Genomic DNA, 25,991 nt, shown 5'->3' on the forward strand with positions numbered 1-25,991 from the left:
ATCCAGGGAAGACCTGATCGGTCTGGTGACCGATCCAGTGAAGGCTGATCGGTCTGGTGACCGATCAGGGCGTGCCAACTTGCTGAAATTCGACTGGTTGTCTGAAATTTCAGCTCGGGAAGTGGTGTTTTAGGTTTCTAAAGGTTTGGAACTCTCCAAGACATTGTTGGTGCAATGGTCAAGAGGGAGTTGACCTTTAGGGGGAATTTTACCTATTAGTCAAGGGGGAGTTGACTTTTAGGGGGAGTTTTTACTCCTAAAGACTTGAGTGATATGGGATTATCACTAAGTTAATTGTTGACCTTAGTATCAAGGGGGAAATTAAGGGTTTCAATGAAAGGTATGGGACCTTCATTAGAAAGAAACTCTTGACCTTGATTCACTCTTTTTGATGTGTGTCAAAAAGGGGGAGAGTGTAGGTTTGAGGAGAATGGAGAATGTCTAGAGGATGTTCAGGGAAGAACATTGGAAAACCTAAGTTAGGTTATCGGGTTAACCTAACTTGATTATGAGTTTTGTCAAACATCAAAAAGGGGGAGATTGTTGGTGCAACCTTAGGTCAAGGTTGACCTGGTTGACCAGACTCGAGTTGACTTGACTCGAGTTGTGTTTTGATGTTTGACGAGTTATGTTTGACAATGTTTGTATCTTGATGTTTTACAAGGATACAAGCTTGGGAGATTGTGGGTGCAACCCGTGGTCAAGGTTGACCTGGTTGACCCGAGGTGAGTTGACCTGACTCGGAAAAGTCCAAGCAGGGAACTTGGCACGGGAAAAGTCCAAGCAGGGAGCTTGGCATGGGAAAAGTCCAAGCAGGGAGTTTGGCATGGTGAAAAGTTCAAGCAGGGAGCTTGGCACGGGAAAAGTCCAAGTATGGAGCTCGGCACGGGAAAAGTCCAAGTATGGAAGCTTGGCACATGGGAAGTCGGAGAGGGCTCGGTAGCTCGTTCTCCGGACTGCGGTCAGAGAGGGCTCGGGAGCTCGTTCTCTGGACCACATGGGAAGTCGGAGAGGGCTCGGTAGCTCGTTCTCAGGACTGTGGTCAGAGAGGGCTCGGGAGCTCATTCTCTGGACCGGATGTGAAAACCCTAGTGAGTGAAGCTAGGTGAAAGTCCTGGTGAGTGAAGTCAGGCAGTGTGAAAACCTTAGTGAGTGAAGCTAGGTGAAAGTCCTGGTGAGTGAAGCCAGGCAGTAGGAAAGTCCTGGTGAGTGAAGCCAGGCAGTTGTGAAAACCCTAGTGAATGAAGCTAGGTGAAAGTCCTGGTGAGTGAAGCCGGGCAAGGGAAAATCCAGATGGATCAAGGGTGATCGGACATCTGGTGTTGAGAAGGTCAAGTAGGTCAAGGGAGTGACCGGATACTTGACACGAAGAGAAAAGTCCAAGTGGGTCAAAGGGATTGACCGGACACTTGATGGGGAGTCTTAGCAGGTCAAGGGAGTGACCGGATGCTAAGTATGATGTACTAAGAGGTCAAGGTTGACCGGATATTGGTTTGGACTTGGTTTGGGCTAAAACCAAGACCTGGATCAGTCTGGAGACCGATCAGAAAGCGATCAGTGTGCCTCTGTGAGCTTACTGATCGGTCTGGGGACCGATCAGCAGGAAGCCTGATCGGTCCCCAGGACCGATCAGGGCACGCACAGAGAGTTGGGCAACTCTCTATGAGCATTCTGATCGGTCTGGGGACCGATCAGCATAGAGCCTAATCGGTCCCCACGACCGATCAGATCAGCCCCAGACCGATCAGGGTGATGCCTGATCGGTCTGGCCCTAGCCGTTGAGAGACAACGGCTAGTTTCTTCTGCTGTCTTTGGCCTCTGTTCTTCTCGCAGGTGGATGCAGGTTATAAAAGGGTTGAGGGCTTCTACAGTGGAATCACTCTGAACTTCTTCTTCTTCTTCGCTGCTGTGATTTGAGCTTTGGTGAGCTCGCTTCTGCTTGAAGCTTCGTGTGAGCTTCATCGGCTGGGTTCCTGCTGTCGTAGGCGTCGCTTGAAGCTACTGCTTCATCCAGTCGAAGAGAAGGCAAGTAAGCGAAGGTTTTACAGTTGTATTGTATTTTGCTTCTTGCTGTACCTGTACTCCTTCTTGCTGTTGTAAGTTTTTGTGGCGAGGCTTCTCCACCCATAAGGAGTTTATATTAGCCGGTTTTCCTGGGACTCATCCACTGACGGATTGATAGGCTTCGTCCACCTTACGGACACGCCGAGGAGTAGGAGTATCATCTCCGAACCTCGTTACATCGCTGCGTGTTGAGGTTTGATCTTCTTGTCTTTGTTTCTTTGTTTTATTTTCCGCTGCGCTAACGTCAACTTGTAGAAAGAAACGAAGATTTGGGATCGGCTATTCACACCCCCCTCTCTAGCCGCGACAATCGATCCTAACACAAAAGAGTACGCAGATAGACAAGAAGGAGGCGCACGACATTTCCGAGGGACGAGAAGTCGAAATGGAAGGTAGCTCGAGAAGGTCAGAAAATGGGTTAGGATGAGTCCTATTCCGGATGGCCAAAATCACCCAAGCGAACGGAACCGGAACGGAAGACCTAGAAAAATACGAGCGGAACCGGAGCGGAAGACCGGGACCAAAAAGTCAACATAATGTTGACTATTTGGTCCGGGCGCTCGGACCTCCGGGACAACCCTGGGACGCCTTGTTTCGGCATCATCGCTGATACGGGTTCAGCAGAGTCGGGGCACCCGAAACTGATCTAAGCGCTTGGACCAAAAAATCTATCCAAACGTGATGTGACGCGTCTTGTTACGATGGGGATAAACGTTTATCCCCCTCCAGATGCCTAGAATCCTTCCAGGTGCCACGACCAAAGTTATAAATACAACTCTAGTCTCAGAATGTCAGAACAACATTTGTAATTAATTCCTTTATAGTTTTGTTCTATATGTAAATGCTTTAACTGCTATAAGAGGTTTCTCTGTTTGAAGGAGATTGTTTAGTAAGCTTCAACTTCTTTGGATTTGTAATCCCCTGATTGCAAACCAAGTAACCTTTTGTGCCTCTTCTTTTTCAGTCTCTCATTTTTTTTTGTATGCAACTGTTAGACTAATAAAGATGTAAAGTTCGAGAAGGGGTTTTATTTGTTTTTATTGTGCAGGCTATTTATCTCCCTCTAGTTGGTCGCTAAGGGACCAACAATTCCTGATTATGTTGGCCACTCATAATTAACCATTAATTATAAATCAATCATGAATAGTATCTAGTAGTACATCATAATCTCTAATTGTTTGAAAATTCACAATTGATTTCAAAACTATTTCTAAACCTTCAGCAGCTTCACTCGTTCTTTTACCCACTTGGTTCAGGACATGGTCTATGTGTCAATCCCTACTAGACTGACTATATCACACCTAGCCCAAGTAATACTTCCTCATTCTTTGGATTTGAATTACTCGTACATGTGTCCAAGAGTACAATACTCTTATCATGTGATAATTTGGCTAAAGACTTTGAGTAATAATTTTGACAAGTGGTCATAGGCACTTTGACTTATACCTAATCATCTTGGATCCACACATTCTCGAAGATAATTTGCCTAAGATGTCAAAGTATAAGCCTTCATGATTAAGATGACTTGAATACCTCAAGTCGAAGAAAACTTACACTCGAGTTGCAATGAAATCTTCATTGACATATGTTGGTATTGGAAGTACTAGCTAATTACGTTTGTGTTTTAATATTGACAAAGGTTTAAAGTTAAGCTGTGTTGTTATTCTAACAAGTTGAACTGAGTGTATAAGAAAGTCTTAGTTGTGGTTAGGTAACGAAGTTCTGGTCCTAGGGACTAGGCAAAGTCTTGGTGGGTCGAGGACATTGGATGAAAGCCTAGAGTCAAGGACTTTAGGTGGAAAACCCTTTAGGTGGAAATCCTGGGGGTCGCAGACACCAAGTGGAAGATTGAACGGGTCAGGGATTGGATGTCCAGCATAAAGTCATGATGTCTCGAACGCTGAGCATATGTCTAGACGATTTGGAGGACCGATCTGAAAAAAAAGATAATCTCTCCTGAGAGGAGTAGGTAAGGACGTGTTTTCTAAAGAGGGAACAGTAGGCGTTGTTGGATCGTGAAGAATCGATAGAGGGGGCTGCATATCGAAAAACGCTTGAAGGCGAGTAAGCACAGCGGAAAAGAAAGAATAAGCCAAAGAGAACACAAAGATTTACTTGGTTCGGAGCCTTTGGCGACTCCTACTCTAAGGCCCGCACACGAGGGTACTTTCGATGGGCAATCACTATTAATTCGAAAATAGAATTACAAGATTAAAGTACATGAATTGATAGAAAGAAAATACCGCCAAATATAAAATAATAGAAAGGAACAGAGCTTTGTCGGAGTAGCGTCGCAATGTCGCAGGAGCACAGGAGAGCAGATCGTCAATTCTAAGTTGTGTATTGAGCTCCGCCTTTGACCCTCCTTTTATAGAATGCTCGGGGCGCCTGGATGCCTTCCGGGCGCCTTGGTGTGACGTAGCAGTCTCAACCAGCGAGCTCCACGTGTCGACACCGCGTCTTGGATAAAACTTGCCTCCGAGCGCCCCCTCCGGGCGCCCGGACCCCCTTTCTCCAAAATCTCCTTTTCCTGCAAGACAAGGTTAATCCGAGGGAATGTATATCCTGCAAAACAAAGTGTTAGCACAGTTTATAATTTGACATAAAGAGTATGACTTAGATTTCGTCTTTCCGAGACTGGAATCTAGTCAAGATCTTGACTTAGAGTTCCGAAATGATTCTAAGTCGGATCGGCGCCTAAGTTCCCTTCCCGAGAATGCGTCCTCATAGTCACTCCCTTCCAGTGACTTACTTTTACTCACCTGCCAGACGTCCGGTCAGTCCTTCGACCCGTCTGGACTTCTCGCCAGCTATCCGGTTAGCCCGTCGACCTAGCTGGACTTCGTGCCAAGCGTCTGGTCAGACCGTCAACCCGCTTGGACTTCGTGTCAGCTATCCGGTCGGCCCGTTGACCTAGCTGGGCTTCGTGCCAGACATCCGGTCAGCCCGTTGACTTATCTGGACTACGCCTGCACACTCGATCAGAGTGTTAGACAACGACAAACCTAACTTAACCTAATTTGTCATTCATCAAAACCCAAGTTAGGTTAGACCGTTAGTGCTAACCGCACCAACAATCTCCCCATTTTTGATGGAATGACAACCTGGTTAAGTTAGTGAAAAATATGCAAGTAAAAAAATAAGCACGATATTTAAGGTTTAAGTTAGTTTTTAAGTTTGACTTTTTGTTGCTCTAACTTAACCACCTATTCCTCCCCCTTTGACATTCATCAAATAAGGACATAAGTCAAGCAATCAATAATACAGAATACAGACAAATAAAAAATTATAAGAAATGTTGTCAAGTTAACTTGGGAGAGTTTAAATTTTAAAACATAGTCAATTTAGCTTTTATTTCTTAACTTTTGTAAAATGACTAAGTTTTGAAAGATGGTTAATTTAGCAACATAACTTACTATTAAGTTTGTCGATCAATTTTCAAAAGATAATTTTTGCAATATAAAAGCTAATTTTTCAAGTATAAATTTAAAGTTAACCAAGTTTTAAAATTTCAAACTTTCAAAACATAAGTTTATATGTTCTAAAATTTAATTTTTCAAAATAAACTTGAACTTGAAACTTTCGAATATAAGTTCTATAAAGATAATTTTACACAAGTAGAGTTTTCAAAAATCAGGTAAAATTCAATATTCAAAATTAAGTAAAATCCAATTTAAAATCTTAGTTTTATAAAAGCTAGTTTTAAAAAATATATTTTATTAGATTTCCAAGGATCAGATTTAAAAAAAAAATTAAGAGGAGTTATTACTTTTAAAGCGGAGGAAATAATTTTGGTACTAAGTATGAAAATAAGTTGATTTAATCCTCCCCCTAAACCTGACATTTAAAATAAAGCTTTTGAAAATATTTGTTAAGAATATTTAATATAATATTTTCAAAGTAATTTTTTTAAAAAAAAAAATAAATTAAGGTAGAATTTTCTAAAGAGATTTTAAAGAGAAAAAATAACGATTAAGGAGATTAAAAAAAATAAACCTCCCCCTGAATTTGATACTCCTTTAATTTATTACTCTCCCTTAATTTATTAATATTCCTTATTTTATTATCCCCTTAATATAATGCTAAGGTTTGGGTGTGTTAAATTTTAAAGTCCTAACACATTTTTCTATCTAAGTGTTCTAGGGGATTTAGTAACACATAATTATCTCTGTATGTATAATTATTTATTTGAGTTTGATTAATCAATAATTAATTTTAGATTCAGGTGCTTAACTTTAGTTTAAGGTTAAATAAGATAATATTTTATTAATTCAATAACACTTAACCATTATCAATAATTTATTGATTAGTTTTTACTTGATTTAATAATTTAATATTTAGTGAAATAATTTAAATTTCGTATTAATTGATTGAGTTGGTCAATAAAAGTATTAGTTATAATTATTAATTTTTTTATTTACTTTCTTTTAAGTAGAATTAATTTAATTTGAAGTTTAGCATGAAGTTAAAGTTATTAAACACAGTTAAGTAAGGTTGGAATTTAAGTTTTTAAGATAGGTGTCTAAGTTTTAAATGAATTTAAAAGATTATTATTATTATTATTATTATTATTATTTATTTTTTAAAGGGATTTCTAACGAAATTTCTAAAACAATGTTTAAAAGGAATTTAAAATAATTTTTAAAATATGTTTCATGGCAATTAACGTACGCTTGATTCAGTTTTGATTTTAGATTTAAATTAATATTAGTGGTTAATTTAAGTTTAAGTTTAATTTTAAGTTTAAATTTTTAAATTTAAATTGTAATTTCAATATTAAGTTTTAATTTTCAGTTAAGTTAAATTAAGTTTAAAAGTAAATTTAAGGTTAAAATAACGTTTGAAATTAAAAAAAAAGTTTAAAGTCTAAATAATAATTTTTAAAGTGAAAATAATCTATAAAAATAATTTTTTATTATTATTATTTTTTATGTTAATAAAATTTTATTAAATTGAAAAATAATATTTAAAAGAATTTTTCAAAATGATTTAATGTTTTTTTACATAATTTTTAAAATAATTTTTAAGATGATTTTTAAAATAGTTTTTTTTAAAGAGTTTTTAAGTAATTTTTAAAAGTTTTTTAAAAGAATTTTTAAAAGAATTTTTAAAGTGATTTTAAAAAAAATTAAATGATTTTAAAATGATTTTTAAAGAATTTTTTAGAAGAATTTTTAAATAATTTTTAAAATAATTTTTAAAAGAGTTTTTAAAATAATTTTTTAAAATAATTTTTTAAAATAATTTTTGAAAGAATTTTTAAAATGATTTTTAAAAGAGTTTAAAAATAATTTTTAAATAATTTTTGAAAGAATTTTTAAAATAATTTTTAAAATAATTTTTTTAAAATAATTTTTAAAATGATTTTTTGAAAGAATTTTTAAAATAATTTTTGAAAGAATTTTTAAAATGATTTTAAAAAGAGTTTTTAAATAATTTTTTTTTAAAATGAATTTTTAAAATGAATTTTCGACCAGAGCTCACCACGTCAGCACCGTAGAGGCACCCGGAAGGGGGTCCAGGAGTCTGAATGAGGCTATAAAAGGATATTTCAACCAGCAGCTTCATCGGATCAATGCAAACAACTTTTGCTTCTACGCGCTACTCCGAAAAGACTTCTATGACACCCAAAAGTTGCTCGGACGACTACACTACATATCTGATTCTTCAAGTCGTCGATATCATTTTGTTATTGTTGAAGTTACTTATTCAATTGTAATCATTCTTGTAACTTTCCAAACTGATTAGTGATTGCCCAACGAAAGAACTCTCACATGCGAACTTTGGAGTAAGAGTCATTACATGCTTCGAACCAAATAAAAGTTGGGTGTGCTAACATTTCTTTTGTTTTCCTTTATTTCGTTGCGTTTGTCTCTCAAAATTTTTTAAACGAACATGAAAGTCATGAGTGTTATTCACCCCCTTTAGTACAACGATCGTATAATTGATATTAGAGCGAGGCCACTCTGAATTAGTGAAATCACTGTTTGAGTAAATTTTTTTTGTGTTTTTTCGCTAGTCAATATATTCTTACGCCTTTCTTCTGATTTTTACATCTTGAGATTTTCGAAGACAATCCGAATCAGTGCTATCACCCCTTCTGATAATTTTTCTCAATTGAGTTTATTGTTCTTCAAAGTTGGTGAAATATCACTTGAGCTTTTCATAAGTTCTTTATACTGCACTGCTAATCCAAGACTAAATATTAGGACAAGTCTTCTTATTTTATTGTGTGCATGATTTTTTAAATGGCATACTAAGAATGCTACAACACCGCACGCCCGCCACTATTCTCTGGCGAAGATTTCGACTACTTGAAGAACCGAATAGAGTATCACCTCAAAATTTAGGTGGAAATGTAGATAATCATCTAGATGTGATTCACATATTCCACCGAAGTTGGAGCTCTTGTCCCTTACGACAAATGGAACGCACCAACCGATAAGAAGATCGAACCCGATGCAAAAGCAACCTAGACCCTCCAATGTGGCTTAACCAAAAAAGAGTTGAACCGGATCGACCCCTTCAACAACGCCAATGAGTTATGAAAAAAGCTAATCGAGCTGTATGAGAGTGCCTCTAACACAAAGGTAAGCAAAAGGAATTTAATTTTAAACAAATTATATAATATTAAAATGCAAGATGGTGAATCAGCGAGTTAACTTCACACTTTGATTCAAGACCAACTCAACGGTCTCCACGCAATTGGTCAAAAGGTGAAAAATCGCAACATTATAAGGTATGCCCTTAACGCTTTTCCAAGAAATACTTTGTAGGCTTCCATGATGGATGCTTATAAAGTTTCTGAGAATCTCTCTTTAATTAGGTTAGATAAATTATTTTCTAAATTTGAATTTCATGACCAAACTAATGCACACCCGTTCGAAAAAGATATTGCATTGGTTAAAAATACAAGCAAGACAAAGAAGAGTAGGAAGAAGTACCAAATCGAACACAAGTCTAAAGGCAAATCCGACTTGAAAGAAGACGACAAGATCATCACCGAACTAATCAAACTAGTTTAGAAAAATCATTAAGAAGAAAAAGGTGATCCAAGAGCAAGAGTAAGTAGCAGGTGTGAATTAAACTTCGAAGTCAAAATCTGAAGTAACCTACTACAAGTCAAAGTGTCTGAACATGAAGGAAGGAAGAAGGCATTAAAGACAATGTGATCCGAGTCCTAACTGGTTAGGACACTTTGCAGTTGCTAATTTATTTTCCCTCTTCTGGCTATTTTAGCTTCTATGCTGCAAGCTTTATCCTATGATACCATTTTGTGTTGCTTGGCTAATCAGTTACACTTTGCAGTTGCTAATTTATTTTCCCTCTTCTGGCTATTTTAGCTTCTATGCTGCAAGCTTTATCCTATGATACCATTTTGTGTTGCTTGGCTAATCAGTTTAATTCAGTGTTGCAGTGGATGGATTGCCCCTTCCTGAATGCATACTTGAATTCAATTGGTATGCCAAGCTTTCAGAATGGTTGCAACTTTGCTGCGGCTGGATCCACTATTCTTCCACCTACAAAATATTCAGTCAGTCCATTTTCCTTTGGGGGTCCAGGTTGCTCAATTTCTACGATTGAAAAATGAAGTCCTTCAATTGCTAAGTGAAGGTAAAGCCATACATTTAATTTCTTAATGTGTGATGAATTGGAAATTGCTTGCTTTAACATTCTGGTAAAAATATAAATTATTTTCTCTTTAATCTCTAAAATTTGCAATATGGAGAGTAGAGGTAAAATCCTAAATTTAAACAAACAAGCAGAAACATTTTAATTTCTTTGTAGTTTACCAAGAATTATATCTGAATTGGAACTGTGACGTGATAATTCTTTTAAAATTTCCTTGCAAGAAAACTGAATGTTAAGTACATGCCTCAAGCAGATTACTTTAGTCAGGGACTTTATATGTTTGATATGGCCAAAATGGTCTAGCTAGTGCTTTTTATTCCAAAAATGAGGACCAAGTCATTGCTTCCATTCCAACAATATTGTCAGAGTTTGAAAGAGGCCTGAAGGTGTTGTTTATTTTTTATTTTTTGACAGTAATATCAATTTGATGAATAATAGATAGGTACCCATCTCTTAAGGATGAGTTTAATATGGAACCAAGTGTACTTTGAACTGCCATATAAATTGTGATTCTAATGATGGAAGCTAAGCTTACATTGCTAGTTAACACTACAAGATATTAGCAAAACTGTCCTATCAATTGATTAACACATCATGCTTGCAATCTTGAAATCAATATGCCTCTTCAACTTAAACTTTAATAATTTTAACCTTCTTATAATGCTAACAGAAATTATATGAACAAGGCGTCAAGAGATTCTGGATTCATAATTATGCAAGGAAAGAGTAGAGATCGAGTCGATACCACAAACGCTCGGCTGTTTCCCAGCCTGATCAAGGTTGGAAACGCTTGATTGATCATGCTCGCGGTGACTGTGATGACCCACGGCGTGGTGTTGGCCACGGTTTGTGGCATCGGCATAGAGTTCCCGACCGCGTACACCACCATCACCCCCTTCGCCACTGCATGCAGTGCACCAAATGAGTCCTCGTACAACACAATCAGCGACAACACATCCACCCTGTTGTGGATGGTGTCGTCGATAGCCACCAGGACGGTGACGCTGTTGCCAGCACCAATCCCACAGCCACTGCTCCACACGGCCTTGGACATTGCGAGGCAGGTGTGGGGCGCGCCGGCGGGGCAACCCCTGTGGCCAAGCCGTGGAATTTGGCGACATGCACAATGGAGCCAGTGGCAACAGAGAAGGTGATGGTCTCATGGCCGATGAAGTAACGGGGAGAGAGGAAGTTCTTCTCGAGCTCGGTGGGGTCGATTCCGGCGTTGTAGTAGTGTTCGCAGATGATCTTGCGGGTGCAATAGGCAGGGGCGAAGGCTTTGCCGACCTGGCACACGCCTTTCCACCATGATGGTATTGGTCCATAGCTGTTATCGTTGAAGCTCTTGGATTCTGGCCATATCCCTATAAAAGAATATTATTATTCTATTCCATTTCCTTCATTTTATTATCCATTAAATCTACTTAATCTATATATGTTCATAAATATCCAGAGAATTGGAGTTCAGAAAGAGCTATGTATCAACGATTCCTGTGATGATGTCGTCTCCATAGTTATTCTTCTCGAGAAGTTGAGTTGGATGATCATACTGCAGTCCCAGAAAATCCCAGCTCCATGTTGTTTGCTAGCTCGCAGTTTCTACCCGGCTGTACACTGATCACGTCAAATGACTCTGCAATATTCATTAATTCGCTCAATTAATTCCTCATTCGTTGTGTTTAATCCGATTCAAAAAAGCATTAGGCGAAGTGACCTGCTAATTATTCTGCTTGCTTTTCTATAATCATGACTACAAAGCCTAAGAAGCCATGCATGTAATTGTAAACTATAGAATCCAGGACATCATTTTTAATGTCGAAGAAGATACCAATCAGTTAAAATATAGAACCCAAGATTCTATAGCAATTTGAATTTCTATAGTTGTGTTGGGTACCTTCCAAGGAGACAAGTGAGCATATCTAGGAGTGAGTCGGTGACATGCTTTGGATTCTCATGCTTCCTCTCTCCCAAGTATATAATATATAATTGCACAAACAACCAAGAGGCATAAAAATAAACTTGGAGTCGAAATAATACCTAAGATATGACAATAACAAGAAAGCCACAGAAAGAGCCAACTATAAAAAGTGCTACATGTTATTTGTATACATATTTAGAAATATTTTAGATGATTACTAATAAGAACTTGAGTATATAAATATAATATTTTCAAATAGAAATCTCATACATGCAAAATAAGATTTAAATGAATCAATTGTTTGTGGACAGGCTTAGCACACTTAGTTTGTTAACAGCTTGGTTATTATCGTTTGACAAGATAACTGAACAAGCTTCAATATTGTTGATGAACAATGTTTATTGGCAATTCATGAACAATGCTGGTGAACAAGTTTTTCTTGTTAAAATAGTTAATAAAAGATACATATAACTGTTTAAAAAATTATTGTTTTAACTAAATGACTTCCTGGCCGTATTAGCTTCAATTATTTACATACAAAATAGAAAATGCAAAAATATCTATTCTGTTAATATAAAAGAAATGATGAAGACGGGTTTGAACAACAAGGCCTTGAGAATAAATTTAAAGCTCATACCAATTGAGCCACTAGACATTTTCATAAGCAGATAATTGCTTAAGATCCGTTTGCAATGTAAGAGAAAGAAAGTGCAGATCAAAACCAAATGATAAAGATGAGACTATCCTAAAACCTTGGCAACAACTTCAACTATATACTTTTCAACAAAGAAGCTCACGAATTATTCACACAGCTCAAGATTGATTAAATGAGTCTTATCCATCTATTAAATTTATGTAATGTAAATCACTAGTAATATTTAGATCATTGACATGAGAAGCTCTACCTTCCTCCTTTGAAATGTCCTGTGTCCCCAACACAATCGCAAGAAGCTCTACCAAGTTGAAGTTGTTGCCAAGGTTTTAGGATAGTCTCATCTTTATCATTTGATTTTGATGTGCACTTTCTTTCTCTTACATTACAAATGGATCTTAAGCAATTATCTGCTTATGAAAATGTCTAATGGCTCAATTGGTATGAGCTTTAAATTTATTCTCAAGGCCTTGTTGTTTAAACCCGTCTTCATCATTTCTTTTATGTTAACAGAATAGATATCTTTGCATTTTCTATTTTGTATATAAATAATTGAAACTAATACGGTCATGAAGTTATTTAGTTAGAACAATAATTTTTTAAACATTTATATGTATCTTTTATTAACTATTTAAACAAGAAAAACTTGTTCACCAACATTATTCATGAATTGCCAATAAAGATTGTTCATCAACAATATTAAAGTTTGTTCACTTATCTTGTCAAACGATAATAACCAAGCTGTTAACAAACTAAGTGTGCTAAGCCTGTCCACAAACAATTGATTCATTTAAATCTTATTTTGCATGTATGAGATTTCTATTTGAAAATACTATATATATTTACTCAAGTTCTTATTAGTAATCATCTAAAATCTTTCTAAATATGTATACAAATAACATGTAGCACTTTCTATAGTTGGCTCTTTCTGTGACTTTCTTGTTGTTGACATATCTTAGTTATTATTTTGACTTCAGGTTTATTTTTATGCCTCTTGGTTGTTTGTGCAGTTGTATATTGTATACTTGGGAGAGAGGAAGCATGAGAGTCCAGAGCATGTCACCGACTCACATCTAGATATGCTCACTTGTCTCCTTGGAAGGTACCCAACTCAACTATAAAAATTCAAATTGCTATATAATCTTGGGTTCTATATTTTAATTGATTGGTATCTTCTTCGACAGCAAAAAGGATGCCCTGGATTCTATAGTTTACAGCTACATGCATGGCTTCTCAGACTTTGCAGCCATGCTTACAGAAGAGCAAGCAGAACAATTAGCAAGTCACTTCGCCTTATGTTTTTTTGAATCGAATTAAACACAACAAATGAAGAATTAACTGAGCGAATTAATGAATATTGCAGAGTCACCTGACGTGATCAGTGTACAGCCGAGCAGAAACAGCGAGCTAGCAAACAACACGGAGCTGGGATTTTCTGGGACTGCAGTATGATCATCCGACTCAACTCCTCGAGAAGAGCAACTATGGAGACGACATCATCATAGGAATCGTTGATACATGGCTCTTTCTGAACTCCAATTCTCTGGATATTTATGAACATATATACATTAAGTAGATTTAATGAATAATAAAATGAAGGAAATAGAATAGAATAATAATATTCTTTTATAAGGATATGGCCGGAATCTAAGAGCTTCAACGATGACATCTATGGACCAATATCATCATGGAGAAAAGACATGTGCCAGGTCGGCAACGCCTTCGACCCTGCCCATTGCACCCACAAACAACCAAGATACACCTCATCGGACAACCTGAAGTTAAAATAATAACTTTGAGATATGGAAATAACAAGAAAAGCACAGAAAGAGCCAACTATAGAAAGTGTTACATGTTATTTGTATACATATTTAGAAAGATTCCAGATAATTACTAATAAGAACTTGAGTAAATAGATATAGTATTTCCAAATAGAAATTTCATACATGAGAAATAAGATTTAAATGAATCAATTGTTCGTGGACAGGCTTAGCACACTTAGTTTGTTAACAATTTGGTTATTGTTGTTTGACAAGATAAGTGAACAAGTTTCAATATTGTTGATGAACAATGTTTATTAGAAATTCATGAACAATACTGGTGAACAAGTTTTCTTGTTAAAATAGTTAATAAAAGATACATATAAATATTTAAAAAGTTATTGTTTTAACTAAATATGACTTCATGGTCGTATTAGTTTGAATTATTTACATACAAAATAAAAAATGTAAAGATATCTATTTTGTTAACGTAAAAGAAATGATGAAGATGGGTTTGAACCACAAAGGCCTTGAGAATAAATTTAAAACTCATACCAATTGAGCCACTAGACATTTTCATAAGCAGATAATTGCTTACAATCCGTTTGTAATGTAAGAGAAAGGAAATGCAGATCAAAACCAAATGATAAGGATGAGACTATCCCAAAACCTTGGCAACAACTTCAACTATATACTTTTCAACAAAGAAGCTCACGGATTATTCACACAGCTCAAGATTGATTAAATGAGTCTTATCCATCTATTAAATTTATGTAATGTAAGTCACTAGTAATATTTAGATCGTTGACATGAGAAGCTCTACCTTCCTCCTTTTAAACGCCCTGTGCCCCCAACACAATTGCAAGAAGCTCTGCCTTGGTCCTCCAGGATGCCCCAAGCCCTCGACATGGTTGCAACAAGCTTTCACCTGCTTCCTCTTAGATGGCCTGACCCCTTGACAAGACCACAAGAAGCTCCACCTTCGTTCTCCACATTTCATGTTGTGATAAGATCTGCCTTCCTCCTTAGGGAGCAGCAAATAAGACTAAAGTTCCCATACGTTTCTTTGAGGTATATATTTTTTTTCCTATTTGCCGCCTCCACCTCTTTCTCTACCACCTCATCAATCTCTTCCTCCTCTTGCTCTGTCTCATTTGCCTCATCCTCTGCTCTGCCTCATCCTCTGCTCGTACTCCCCCTCCTCTGAGCAAGTGATGCTTAATTGAAATGGAACAATTCTACTCCGAATCTCTGGCCTATAGTCAGAATTGGGTCAAAACTTTAATCCTTGAACTCTATTCAGTTCCACTTGCTTGACTATTAAAACTATTGTTGTATTTCATCATGTCCATCTCATTTATCCTGTTTTCTTTCTCTTTATCATCTAGTGAAGACACCTAATTGGTCCAACCACTTAGCACCCAAGTGGCTCTTATGGTGGGTCCAATTGTCAAGGAAAACTTTCACTTCACAAAGCGTTAGCTTTTCCAAGGCATGCTTTGCCATGCAATGCTTTTGGTTTGACAAGAGCTTTCCCTTATGTGAGAAGAAATTTAGTTAATCAAATAGTCATATGGTTGTTTACAGCAATTTACAAGTAACCTAGTACTCAATTTTCCTTGTAGAAGTTAAGTCACTGCAATGCAAAAATTGCCCTTGAGAATGTTCACACTAAAGAGTCACATGGATTTTAAGGGATTGACCTATGGCAAGTGGTATTGGAGAAAGTATTCTTAGGTATTATTTTATTTAATAGCCTCAAGTATACATCTTAACATTCTTATCTTTATTATGTTTTCAACATATTTCCTAATTATCAACATTCAATACTGATGTATAAAGAATAGTGTGGGTCATACTAAAATCTTACAAATTTTTCCTTGTCTCAAGGAGCACATAACATAATTCAAAAGCATTTTTATTTCAACTTTTATTGAATAAAAGATCCGAATATATAAAATTCTTGTGTAAATTTCATTTAATGCTTCTTAACTAGTCCTTGCTTGTATTATTTTCAAAGCTAAATTTCATATAACAAATTCTAGTTCCACTTAAAATCTTAGTCTTCAAAGTTCCTCTCCACAGCTCAAATTTTGAGTTTAATCTATTTATACTATCATAAATAAGTACACACAATTGCAGAAGTAGAATTCTACCTAACTGGAGTAGTTTATATTTCTATATAAAATTCCATTAATAAATTGTAGTAGGAAATGGAAGAGGATTACCTTGGCAACTAGTGCTCCTAAACGGTCCCCAGAGCTAAGTTGCACAGTTGTCGCATAAGCTTCTGAATCTTGATCCATATGAACTATCGGCATCGGGAGTGAGTCATCTTGATCAGAGATCTGTCTAAGATTATTCAAGAGATTAAGAAATGTACAGTCTAGCACTATCAAATGTTTGGTGTAATAGAAGAGAAATCCAATATAATTTGTTCTACTAACAAGAACATCAAATTCATGACTCTTACCTTAACATGTTTGTATCTCTTCCATCACTTTCACCAAAATGAGAATTTGAAGGCAAAAATTTACTAGCTTAGCAATCAGTCTTTGAATCATCACATTTTTTTCGGAGATACTAGAAAAAGTAGTTGTTCTATTTTAGGTTGAATGGCCATAAAAAACTATCAAAGTTTAGCAAACATAATGAGAAAGAAATCCACTAAGCTTCCTTGTAGTATGCCTACATAACATTTGACATATTGAAATCCGTTATTAGAAAAACTAGAATAAATAGGTTCTGAAATGATAAGTTCAATGTAACATTGTCCTCTAGATTTACTGAAAGAATATCAGCTAATACAGATCTTACTGCTTCATACTAGGCATATAATCATGATCAAACATCAAAATTAAAAAGAAGATAAGATTTAGACTTACCGGGGAGGAAGATCCTAATATATCAGGTGAATTGAAAGACCGAGGATAGTTCCTGCATAAAATAGTAAGATAACAAAAGATAAATGGTCAGGTTTCAAGGATTTAATTGTTGTTTTAGCTGCAATATAACCAACATAGTTACTTACAAGCTCTATAAGTACAAAATTAGTATACAATGTGGAACATGCTATATCTTACCATAGAAACCGTCAAATGAGAACAAAAAAAAATTATAAACCTAAAAGTGGGCCAACTTGAAGAACAATTAACGGGATTTAACTCAGTGCCTCGAGTTCTAGTACAATAAATAACAAGTCAAAAACGCTAATGGATATTCCATGTTCAATCTCCACAGATACAAGTTGCCGATTCCTATATAAAGTGAATATTTCACAAGATTTGGATTCTTCCAGAAGGAAACAGGAGAAGAATTTGCGTTAAGGAATATTATGTTGATAGTATAATCCTCGAATCATCTAAACCGAAGAAATCAACAACGGAGAAAGATCACAAGCCATCAACTATCAATTATTCAGAAGCTAGTCGAACAAACTACATTAAGAATAACCTAACGAGACAAAGATCAGACAAGCAAGGGCAGAGAAATGAAACTCACAAGCGAATCTTCCGTGGGAATCTGCTGACGGAGCCGAAGGAGCGATGAACGAGCGGCACAATCTGAAGGCGAAGGAAGCGAGGATGGAGATGGAAGAGGGGGACTGTAGACAAGGAAAGGGCCGGAGCGGAGAGTGAGCAAGAGAGGAAGGCGATTGCGAAAGCCATCCGATCGCGACGTCTCGTTTCTTCTGGAAAGTAGGGCAAGGGATTGGAGGAATATTATCTGCTCTCTAATAAACATTTATCTACGATTTAGTATTATCGACACTCTAATAAAATATAAATAAATAAATTATGAAGAATATTTTTTCTAATTTATAATTGTCTTTTTATTATTATCTATTATTTATATTTTTAACTTCTTATCAAAAGGAGTGGTCAGATTTTTTTTTATTTAACAAAATAAACATAGTTTCAAAACTATTAAAAAGAACATCAAAAATAATATCATTCTCTTTTTACCCCTCCCATCAGCCTCCTAAATTTCCTCCCTCCGAACACCGTTTTCCAATGCATTCAAGCCACAATTTAAAATATTTAAATCAAAAATTATTTGTATGGTTCGGAAGTACGTCATCTCATCATAGGTCTCACCTTATCTCTCTTTTTCCTCTTCATGTTTTTATATTAACAACTTCAACACAAACTTCTTCCTGCTTTGCTATATCTCTTCTTGCCTTTATACGGTGGATTCCAATAGAGTAAGTAGAGAACTTAGGTTTGGTCGTAAGGCATTAAAGAGGCATTAAAGAGTGCTACTTCGAAGGATTATTGCTTTGAAGAAAATCGGCATGGAAAGACAAATTTCAAGCAAGACTACATTTGGTAGAAGAAGAGAGATACAGTTTAATTATGTACGTATAGTATTTGCTACAAATTGGTCTGTAATATCAAGACTAGGACGTTATTCTTTAATCAAATCTAAGGTTCGACATCATATCTACCTTCACCTCATTCAACCCTTCCTATTATAAATTGTAATTATGTTGATATCCAAAAACCCTAGGTTCATTCGGTTAGAGAGGTCAGATTGCACCCCAAATAAATTCCTGTAGCTTTCTAATGCATCAAGGACTCCATTGGTGCCATCTATTATTGATTCAGATCTCTCCGGAGCTGATATAATGTTATGATAAATTTCAACCAGAATGTGAGTCTGATATGGTCCAATATTAGACCATTTTTAATCCTGATATGAGAATTGTATAGTTGAATTATCTCTTAAATAACAAATAGGGTTGTAAATTGAGTTAAAACTCGAAAGTGTGTGTTGTTTATTGAATTCCAACAAGTGCACTGTTCCGTGCCAAATGACACAACACAAGAACTTCATTGACAGTGGTTAGAAGCTAGGTTTGATACCATATCTACCTTCTCCTCACTCAACCCTTCCCATTGATCGATATTTTGGTGAAATCTGACTACTCTATGTTCATCAGTGGATTTTGGTCAAAACTCACTACTTATGGATCTAGAGAGGTCAGATTGTACCCAAATCAATTCCTATTGCTTGCTTATGCTTCAAGGACTCCAACGGTGTCGTCTATTGTTGATTTAGATCTCTCCAGAGGCGATCAAATCTTACGATACATTTCAACTGGAACGTAGGCCTGATATGGAAACATATCAGGTCTACCAGTGGGCCTAAAAAATTGGGTTTCGTTGAGCTTATTAATTTAAACTCCACATGGAGCAGGTGATTAAAATCCAATAGCTGCACTCCTCTGTGCCAAATGACATGACACAACACCTTAATTGACAGTGGTTAGAATTATGGTTTGACACTATATCTACCTTCTCCTCACTTAACCCTTCCTATTGATTTCTATTTTGTTCAAATCCAAATACCCTTGATCAATCAGTGTATTTTGGTCAAAATCCACTAATCAATTATGAAAATCTAGTATGTGCACATGCTCTAGTGTTGGTTTCTTTTTGAATGTTAGTGTTGGCACAGCGGGATCGACAAGAGGAGGGTGAATTGCCTGTAGAAATTAAAAAGAATACCTTTCTCTATTTCCAACTCAAATTAGTAGCATACTTAAATAAAGGAAATTAAGCAACTAATAAATCTAAAAGACACAAAGGGATTTCTTGGTTACAACCTATGTGGTTGTTAATCCAAGGCAAAATAAAGCGCTAAAAGATCTTCTTCGTGTAGGCAGAGAAGCCTATTACACTCGTTACAAGCTTAGAAATGTGCTAGGAAATGAACACTAGAGTTGTTACATATTTTCTAGGTCCAGGGGTCTTTTTATAGCTCATAGAAAATCTTATCCGTAGCTTGAAAGCGCCTCCAAAGGGGTTGGAGGGCGCCTCCAGTGAGGTGCAAAGGGATAGAGTTTTATCCCTTGGCAACGGTAAAGTTGTCTGGTCGAAGGTGCCTTCCATAAGCATGGAAGGCGCCTTCCATGTTGGCTGAAGGCGCCTTCAGAGCTTGAAGGCACCTTCCGCCTGAAGGTCGAGGAGGCGCCCCGAGGGCACCTCGAAAGCACCTTTAATCTCTTTTAAAGGCGCCTCCACCAGCAATTCCAACCTCCATACGCTCTTCTGCTACTTCGATTGTCTGGGTGATTGCAACCAACCGAAATAGGGTTCACCTGAACCTAATTTCTGACCTTCTCCTCGAGCAGGCTTCCGCTCCGGCTTCTTGTCCCTCGAACGTCACGTACATTCTTTGTTAGGGTCGAAATATGCCAGAGGAGAGGGGGGTGAATAGCTCGTCGTGCTCTCGTTGCTTGCTTCGTCGATGATGATATGCAGCGGAATATAACTCGAAGCACTCTTACAACGCTAACACAAGGATTTACTTAGTATCCACCTCAAGACGAGGTAAGTAATTCAAGGATCCACACACGACGCACTTCTCTACTAAGAAAATAACTCCTTTTTGGTCGCAGTCAGAAGTGAAGAAGCCTCGTACAAGCTCACATACAAGAAATACAAGAAGATAGAAATAAGAAGCTTATACATAAGAAATCTTACAATATTACACAATGAAACCCTAGCTTCCTCTTCTTCTTGCTTGAGTACACCTCTTGAGATGCTTGGGAATGCAACAATACTCCTCTTTAAGCTTCCAAGGACTGTGTGTGTCACTGAGCTCGGTGGAGAAGAATCGGTGAAAAATTTACAGTGCTGAAGAGAAAGATCTGCGAAGAAAACGCTCGTCAAAGCCTTTATCCTGCTCAACGATCATATCTCAATTGATCGACCAATCAATTGGGGAGGCTGAATCGATCAGCTGATCGATTCAGCCTTCCTCTGTGCTCTCATGTATGTGTTGGTGCAACCATATGTCAAGGTTGACCTGACTCGAGTTGACCTGACTCGAGTTGTATTTTGATGTTTGACGAGAATAGAAAAGTTCTATTCTGATGTTTGACGAGAGTAGAAAAGTTGTATTCTGATGTTTGACAGAATACAAACTTGGAAGATTGTGGGTGCAATCTTTGGTCAAGGTTGACCTGGTTGACCCGAGGTGAGTCGACCTGATTCGGGAAATCCTGGTGAGTGAAGCCAGGTGAAAGTCCTGGTGAGTGAAGCCAGGCAAGGAAAAGTCCTGGTGAGTGAAGCCAGGCAGTTGGAAAGTCCTGTTGAGTGAAGTCAGGCAAGGGAAATCCAGATAGGTCAAGATTGACCAGACATCTGGTGAAAAGTCCAAGCAGGGAGCTTGGCATGAGAAAAGTCCAAGTATAGAGACTTGGCACGGAAAAGTCCAAGCAGGGAGCTTGGCATGGGAAAAGTCCAAGTATGGAGACTTGGCACGGAAAAGTCCAAGTATGGAAACTTGGCATGGGAAGTCGGAGAGGGCTTGGGAGCTCGTTCTCCGAACTGTGGTCAGAGAGGGCTCGGTAGCTCGTTCTCTGGACCGGATGGAGTCGGAGAGGGCTCAGTAGCTCGTTCTCCGGACTAGGTCAGAGAGGGCTCGGTAGCTCGTTCTCTGGACCGGACGAAGTCGGAGAGGGCTCGGTAGCTCGTTCTCTGGACCAGACGAAGTCGGAGAGGGCTCGGTAGCTCGTTCTCCAGACTAGGTCAGAGAGGGCTCGGTAGCTCGTTCTCTAGACCGGATGAAGTCGGAGAGGGCTCGGTAGCTCGTTCTCTGAACCGGACATGGGAAGTTGGAGAGGGTTCGGTAGCTCGTTCTCCGGACTAGGTCTGAGAGGGCTCGGTAGCTCGTTCTCCGGGAGGGTTTAGGGCTGGGAGCTCTAAACTGGATCGGTCAGTGACCGATCCGGTGATCTGTTGGTTGTTGATCGGTGCGGTGACCGATCAGGTAACCAAACAAAGTGTTTCTATGAATTACGATCGATGTCGGTGACCGATCGAATCATGACGAAGAAGATCGGGAGAAGAAAGAGGGGGATCGGTCTGTGGACCGATCCACCTGGGTCCTGATCGGTCCACAGACCGATCAGAGAGTTCGGCAACTCTCTGTGAAGCGTGCTGATCGGTCTGGGGACCGATCAGCATAGGTCTTGATCGGTCCCCAGACCGATCAGAGAAGGTCTGGACCGATCAGGGTGGAGCCTGATCGGTCCAGCTCTAGCCGTTGAGTCACAACGGCTAGCTTTCTGCTGTATCCTCTGCCCTCTTCGCAGGTTCGCAGGTTCAGGGATATAAAGGGGTCGAGTGCCTCTACAGTAAAAAAGCCTCTCTTTTCTTTCTGATCTTACTGCAATCAGAGCTTTGCTGAGCTCTCATTTTCTTGAAGCTTCGTGGAAGCTTCCTTCGGCTGGTTCCTGCTGTTGTAGGTGTTTCGTGAAGTTGCTGCTTCATCCAGTCGACGAGAAGGCAAGCTGTGTTTTTACATTCTTACTGCCTTTGTATTGTGCTGTATCTTTGTACTCCTATCTTGCTGTTGCAAGAAGTTTGTGGCGAGGTTTCTCCACCTAGAAGGAGTTTCTATTAGCCGATTTTCCGGGGTCTCATCCACCGACGGATTGATAGGCTTCGTCCACCTTACGGACACGCCGAGGAGTAGGAGTATCATCTCCGAACCTCGTTACATCATCGTGTTTGAGGTTTGATCTTCTCCACTTTCGTTTCTACATTGTATTTCCGCTGCGCTAACCTAAATTGTAGGAAGAAATGTGAATTTGAGGTCGGCTATTCACACCCCCCTCTCTAGCCGCTATCCGAAGGTCCTAACAAGTGGTATCAGAGCAGGGTTGCTCTTCGACGGATTAACACCCGGGGGAGCACAAGCTAGAGAATGGATCTACTTGGAGAAGACATCACGATTCCACCCTTCTACGATCGCGACGACTTCGCGTATTGGAAGGTAAGAATGAAGTATTTTCTTATGACTAACCTAGTGAATTGGAATTGTGTACGAGTAGGTTTTACTCCTCCGGTGGATAAAAAGGGAGAACCTCTCGAGAAGAAGAAGTGGACGAAGGAACAAATCCACCAATCCACAAACAACGACGAGGTAACGAAAATCCTTGAATTTTCATTACCTAATGATATCTTGTGTAAGATAGGTGGATACAACGATGCCAAGGAGTTGTGGAACAACTTGGCTAAGTTCCATGAGGAGAGCTCCAATTCAAGTCATGAAGAGGAGTCAAGTGAGTCAAGTAGCTCACATCATGGAGATATGGAATTAGAAGTTGAGGGCTACTCAACATCTAAGGAAGAAGAGGAGGAGAGTTCTTCATCAAGATTGGTGCAAGAAGAAGCCTCTACCTCCGGAAGGGATGAAGAAGAGAGCGTATATCCATCCTCAACCCTAGGTAACTCAAGCAACTTAATTTCAAGTAAATTACATATAATGTGCTTTGAGTGTAGGGAATATGGGCATTACAAGAGTAAATGTCCAAAGAGGATTAGGAAGACTCCACCGGCGCCAAAGGTCAAGGAACCCGGAGTCCCGATACACAAGGGCAAGGAGCACGTGGTGTGCTTCCAATGCAAGCAAAGGGGACATTATAGAAGCCAATGTCCGAGGGGGAGGCAACCTCACAAGGACAAGAGACCGAGACCAAGCACATCTATGGGGGGAGCTAAGGCAAACCCTAAGATACCCTTTAAGGCATATCCTTGCAATTCTAATGAGACACATGCTAGTAGCTTTATTGCATTTGTCAATAATGATAAGCATGATAACTATAGAAATCGATACATGTGCTTAGGTGCCAAACATGTTAGTCTAGGTAAGGATAATAATAGAAATGTCAACCCTAGAATTAACTCATCTAAGGTTAAGGAAAACCTAGATAGGAATTCCAAAACAACTAGACATATGCCTAGGAATACCTCAAAGAAAAATGACAAATTAAAACTTGAGGTATTAGAGAAGGAAAATCAAGTCTTAAGGTCAAGACTTGACACTTTAGAAAAGGCCCTTAAGAATTTGGAGAAGTCAACTCTAGGGTCTAAGGGTCAAAAACAAAAACCCAAGGACATGAGAGGTTTGAGTCACAAACCTAAGTCTCAAGTGGTCAAGCCCACTTATCATAATGTTCCATTCGATTATGGAACAAGACCTAGGGCTAGGAAGACCATCACCAAGGTCACAAGGGGAGTCACCCCTAGAGTTGATCTTGATGAGTCCCAAATGACCAAGGCTTTAAAACCTAGGAGGGTCATTAGGAGGGTTGCTAGGGAAGTCATCCCTAGTGAATATTTAGTGAACCCAATGAGCTCAAATAGGTTTTGGGTTCCTAGGAGCGTGATTCCATCACGCTAGATGGGTTAGGGTGTGCCAAACTTATTTGGATAGGTAGTTAACCTAATCATGGCAAAAGGTGGCATTTTAGGAAGTTTCAAGGTGTAATCAAGCCTTGAAAATGAAATTAAAAATTACTCCTAAGGTGATTAGGATGTGCCAACCATATTCGAGGAATTTTCTAGGGTCAATCTAATTGGCACATAGTGATCTAAAAATCTTTAGTATATGATTTTAGGTCTATTATACTTAGGAATATAGAATTTATGGTAAAATGATTAAAATTATCAAAATGGCAACTAAGGCTAGAATTAGGTATTTTCTACACCTTTATATGTTATTTGTCATATATTGTTTGCCATATGACATGTCATGACATCATATTTAGTTTATTGTCATTTGAAATGTGATAATGTATAGGTTAGTTATATGTCATGCCTTATTTAAGTACTTTATGCCATGACATCATGACATTGGCACATATGTTCACTTATGATATTATTTTATGTCATGTCATCATCTCTTGCATTTATGATCAATTAAATTGATTTAAGGATAAAAACTCAATTTGATATGGAAATTAAATTGTTGTCTAGAAAATGCATGAGAACTTAACTTAACATGACCTAAACTCATATCTCACATCAAAATTGACTTGGATGTGTTTGATACACCTTAGATGTGTGTGAGATATTAGGATTATGAGTTAGGATCAAGTTGCATAGCTCTTGTACCTAGATGAGCCTAATTCTAAATTGAGGATCATAGGGAAAGCTTGTGTACAAGTCATGTACATTTAGCCCTAAGATTGTGATCCTAAATTGAATGGTTTAAAATCATTTCAAAATTGATTTGAAAAACCTTGATGAAGATTTTCTAATGATAGCATTCATCATTGAGCAAGTTGATACAAAGATGGATTAACCTTGAACTATTTCAAAGTCTTTCGAACTTTGTATCAAGATTTAAAAATGGAAGTTATTTTCATAGAAAACTATTTTTCCATGATAATATATGTTATGAGGAATGTATCCTCAAAATTTTATAATTTTTGGAATTTTCTGTGATTTTCTAGGGGTTTCTGAATTTCGGGAGAAAAATCAGAAATTTCTATCAGAGCTTTGTGGACCGATCAGAGGGGATGCTGATCGGTCCAGGGAGGTCTGGATCGGTCACTGGACCGATCCAGGGAAGTGTGGATCGGTCTGGTGACCGATCCAGTAAAGGGCTGAGCATGCCAAAATGCTGATTTTCGACTGATTGTCTGAAATTTCAGCTGGAAGTTGGTATTTTAGATTTCTAAAGGATTGAAACTCTCCAAGACATTGTTGGTGCAATGGTCAAGGGGGAGTTGACCTTTAGGGGGAGTTTTACCTAATTGTCAAGGGGGAGTTGACTTTTAGGGGGAGTTTTTACTCGTCAAGATTTCTGAGGATGAGTGATATGGGATTATCACTAAGTTGATTGTTGACTTTAGTATCAAGGGGGAAATTAAGGGTTTCAATGAAAGGTATGGGACTTTCATTAGGAAGAAACTCTTGACCTTGATTCACTCTTTTTGATGTGTGTCAAAAAGGGGGAGAATGGGAGAATGTCCAAAGGATATTCAAGGAATAACATTAGAGTTTGGGGAGAATGTTCAAGGAAGAACATTGGAAAACCTAAGTTAGGTTATCGGGTTAACCTAACTTGATTATGGTTTTTGTCAAACATCAAAACGGGGGAGATTGTTGGTGCAACCTTAGGTCAAGGTTGACCTGGTTGACCTGACTCGAGTTGACCTGACTCG

At 38.0% G+C, this 25,991-nt stretch overlaps 1 protein-coding gene across 4 annotated transcripts; it reads right to left on the bottom strand.

The window, feature by feature from the left end:
* Window positions 1-9,112: 9,112 nt before the first annotated feature.
* On the bottom strand, window positions 9,113-17,752 carry LOC122050949 (ACT domain-containing protein ACR12-like). Of its 4 annotated transcripts, none has more exons than XR_006131277.1 (5): window positions 17,528-17,752; window positions 16,912-16,963; window positions 16,255-16,374; window positions 10,442-14,041; window positions 9,113-9,584 (listed from the first exon to the last, which is right to left on the bottom strand). XR_006131277.1 is itself a non-coding variant. In XM_042611824.1 (5 exons), the coding sequence occupies exons 1-4, from the start codon at window positions 17,692-17,694 to the stop codon at window positions 11,315-11,317; spliced, it is 354 nt and encodes a 117-aa protein (XP_042467758.1). In that variant the 5' UTR covers window positions 17,695-17,752; the 3' UTR covers window positions 9,113-9,584; window positions 10,442-11,314. The 4 variants fall into 4 exon arrangements, 2 of the variants coding, with proteins under 2 accessions (XP_042467758.1, XP_042467759.1); XR_006131278.1 differs by having other exon boundaries at window positions 16,255-16,378; XM_042611824.1 differs by having other exon boundaries at window positions 10,442-11,329.
* Window positions 17,753-25,991: the final 8,239 nt, after the last annotated feature.

The sequence above is a fragment of the Zingiber officinale genome, chromosome 3A (genome assembly GCF_018446385.1).
Source record: "Zingiber officinale cultivar Zhangliang chromosome 3A, Zo_v1.1, whole genome shotgun sequence".
In the NCBI taxonomy this organism is placed as follows: domain Eukaryota; kingdom Viridiplantae; phylum Streptophyta; class Magnoliopsida; order Zingiberales; family Zingiberaceae; genus Zingiber; species Zingiber officinale.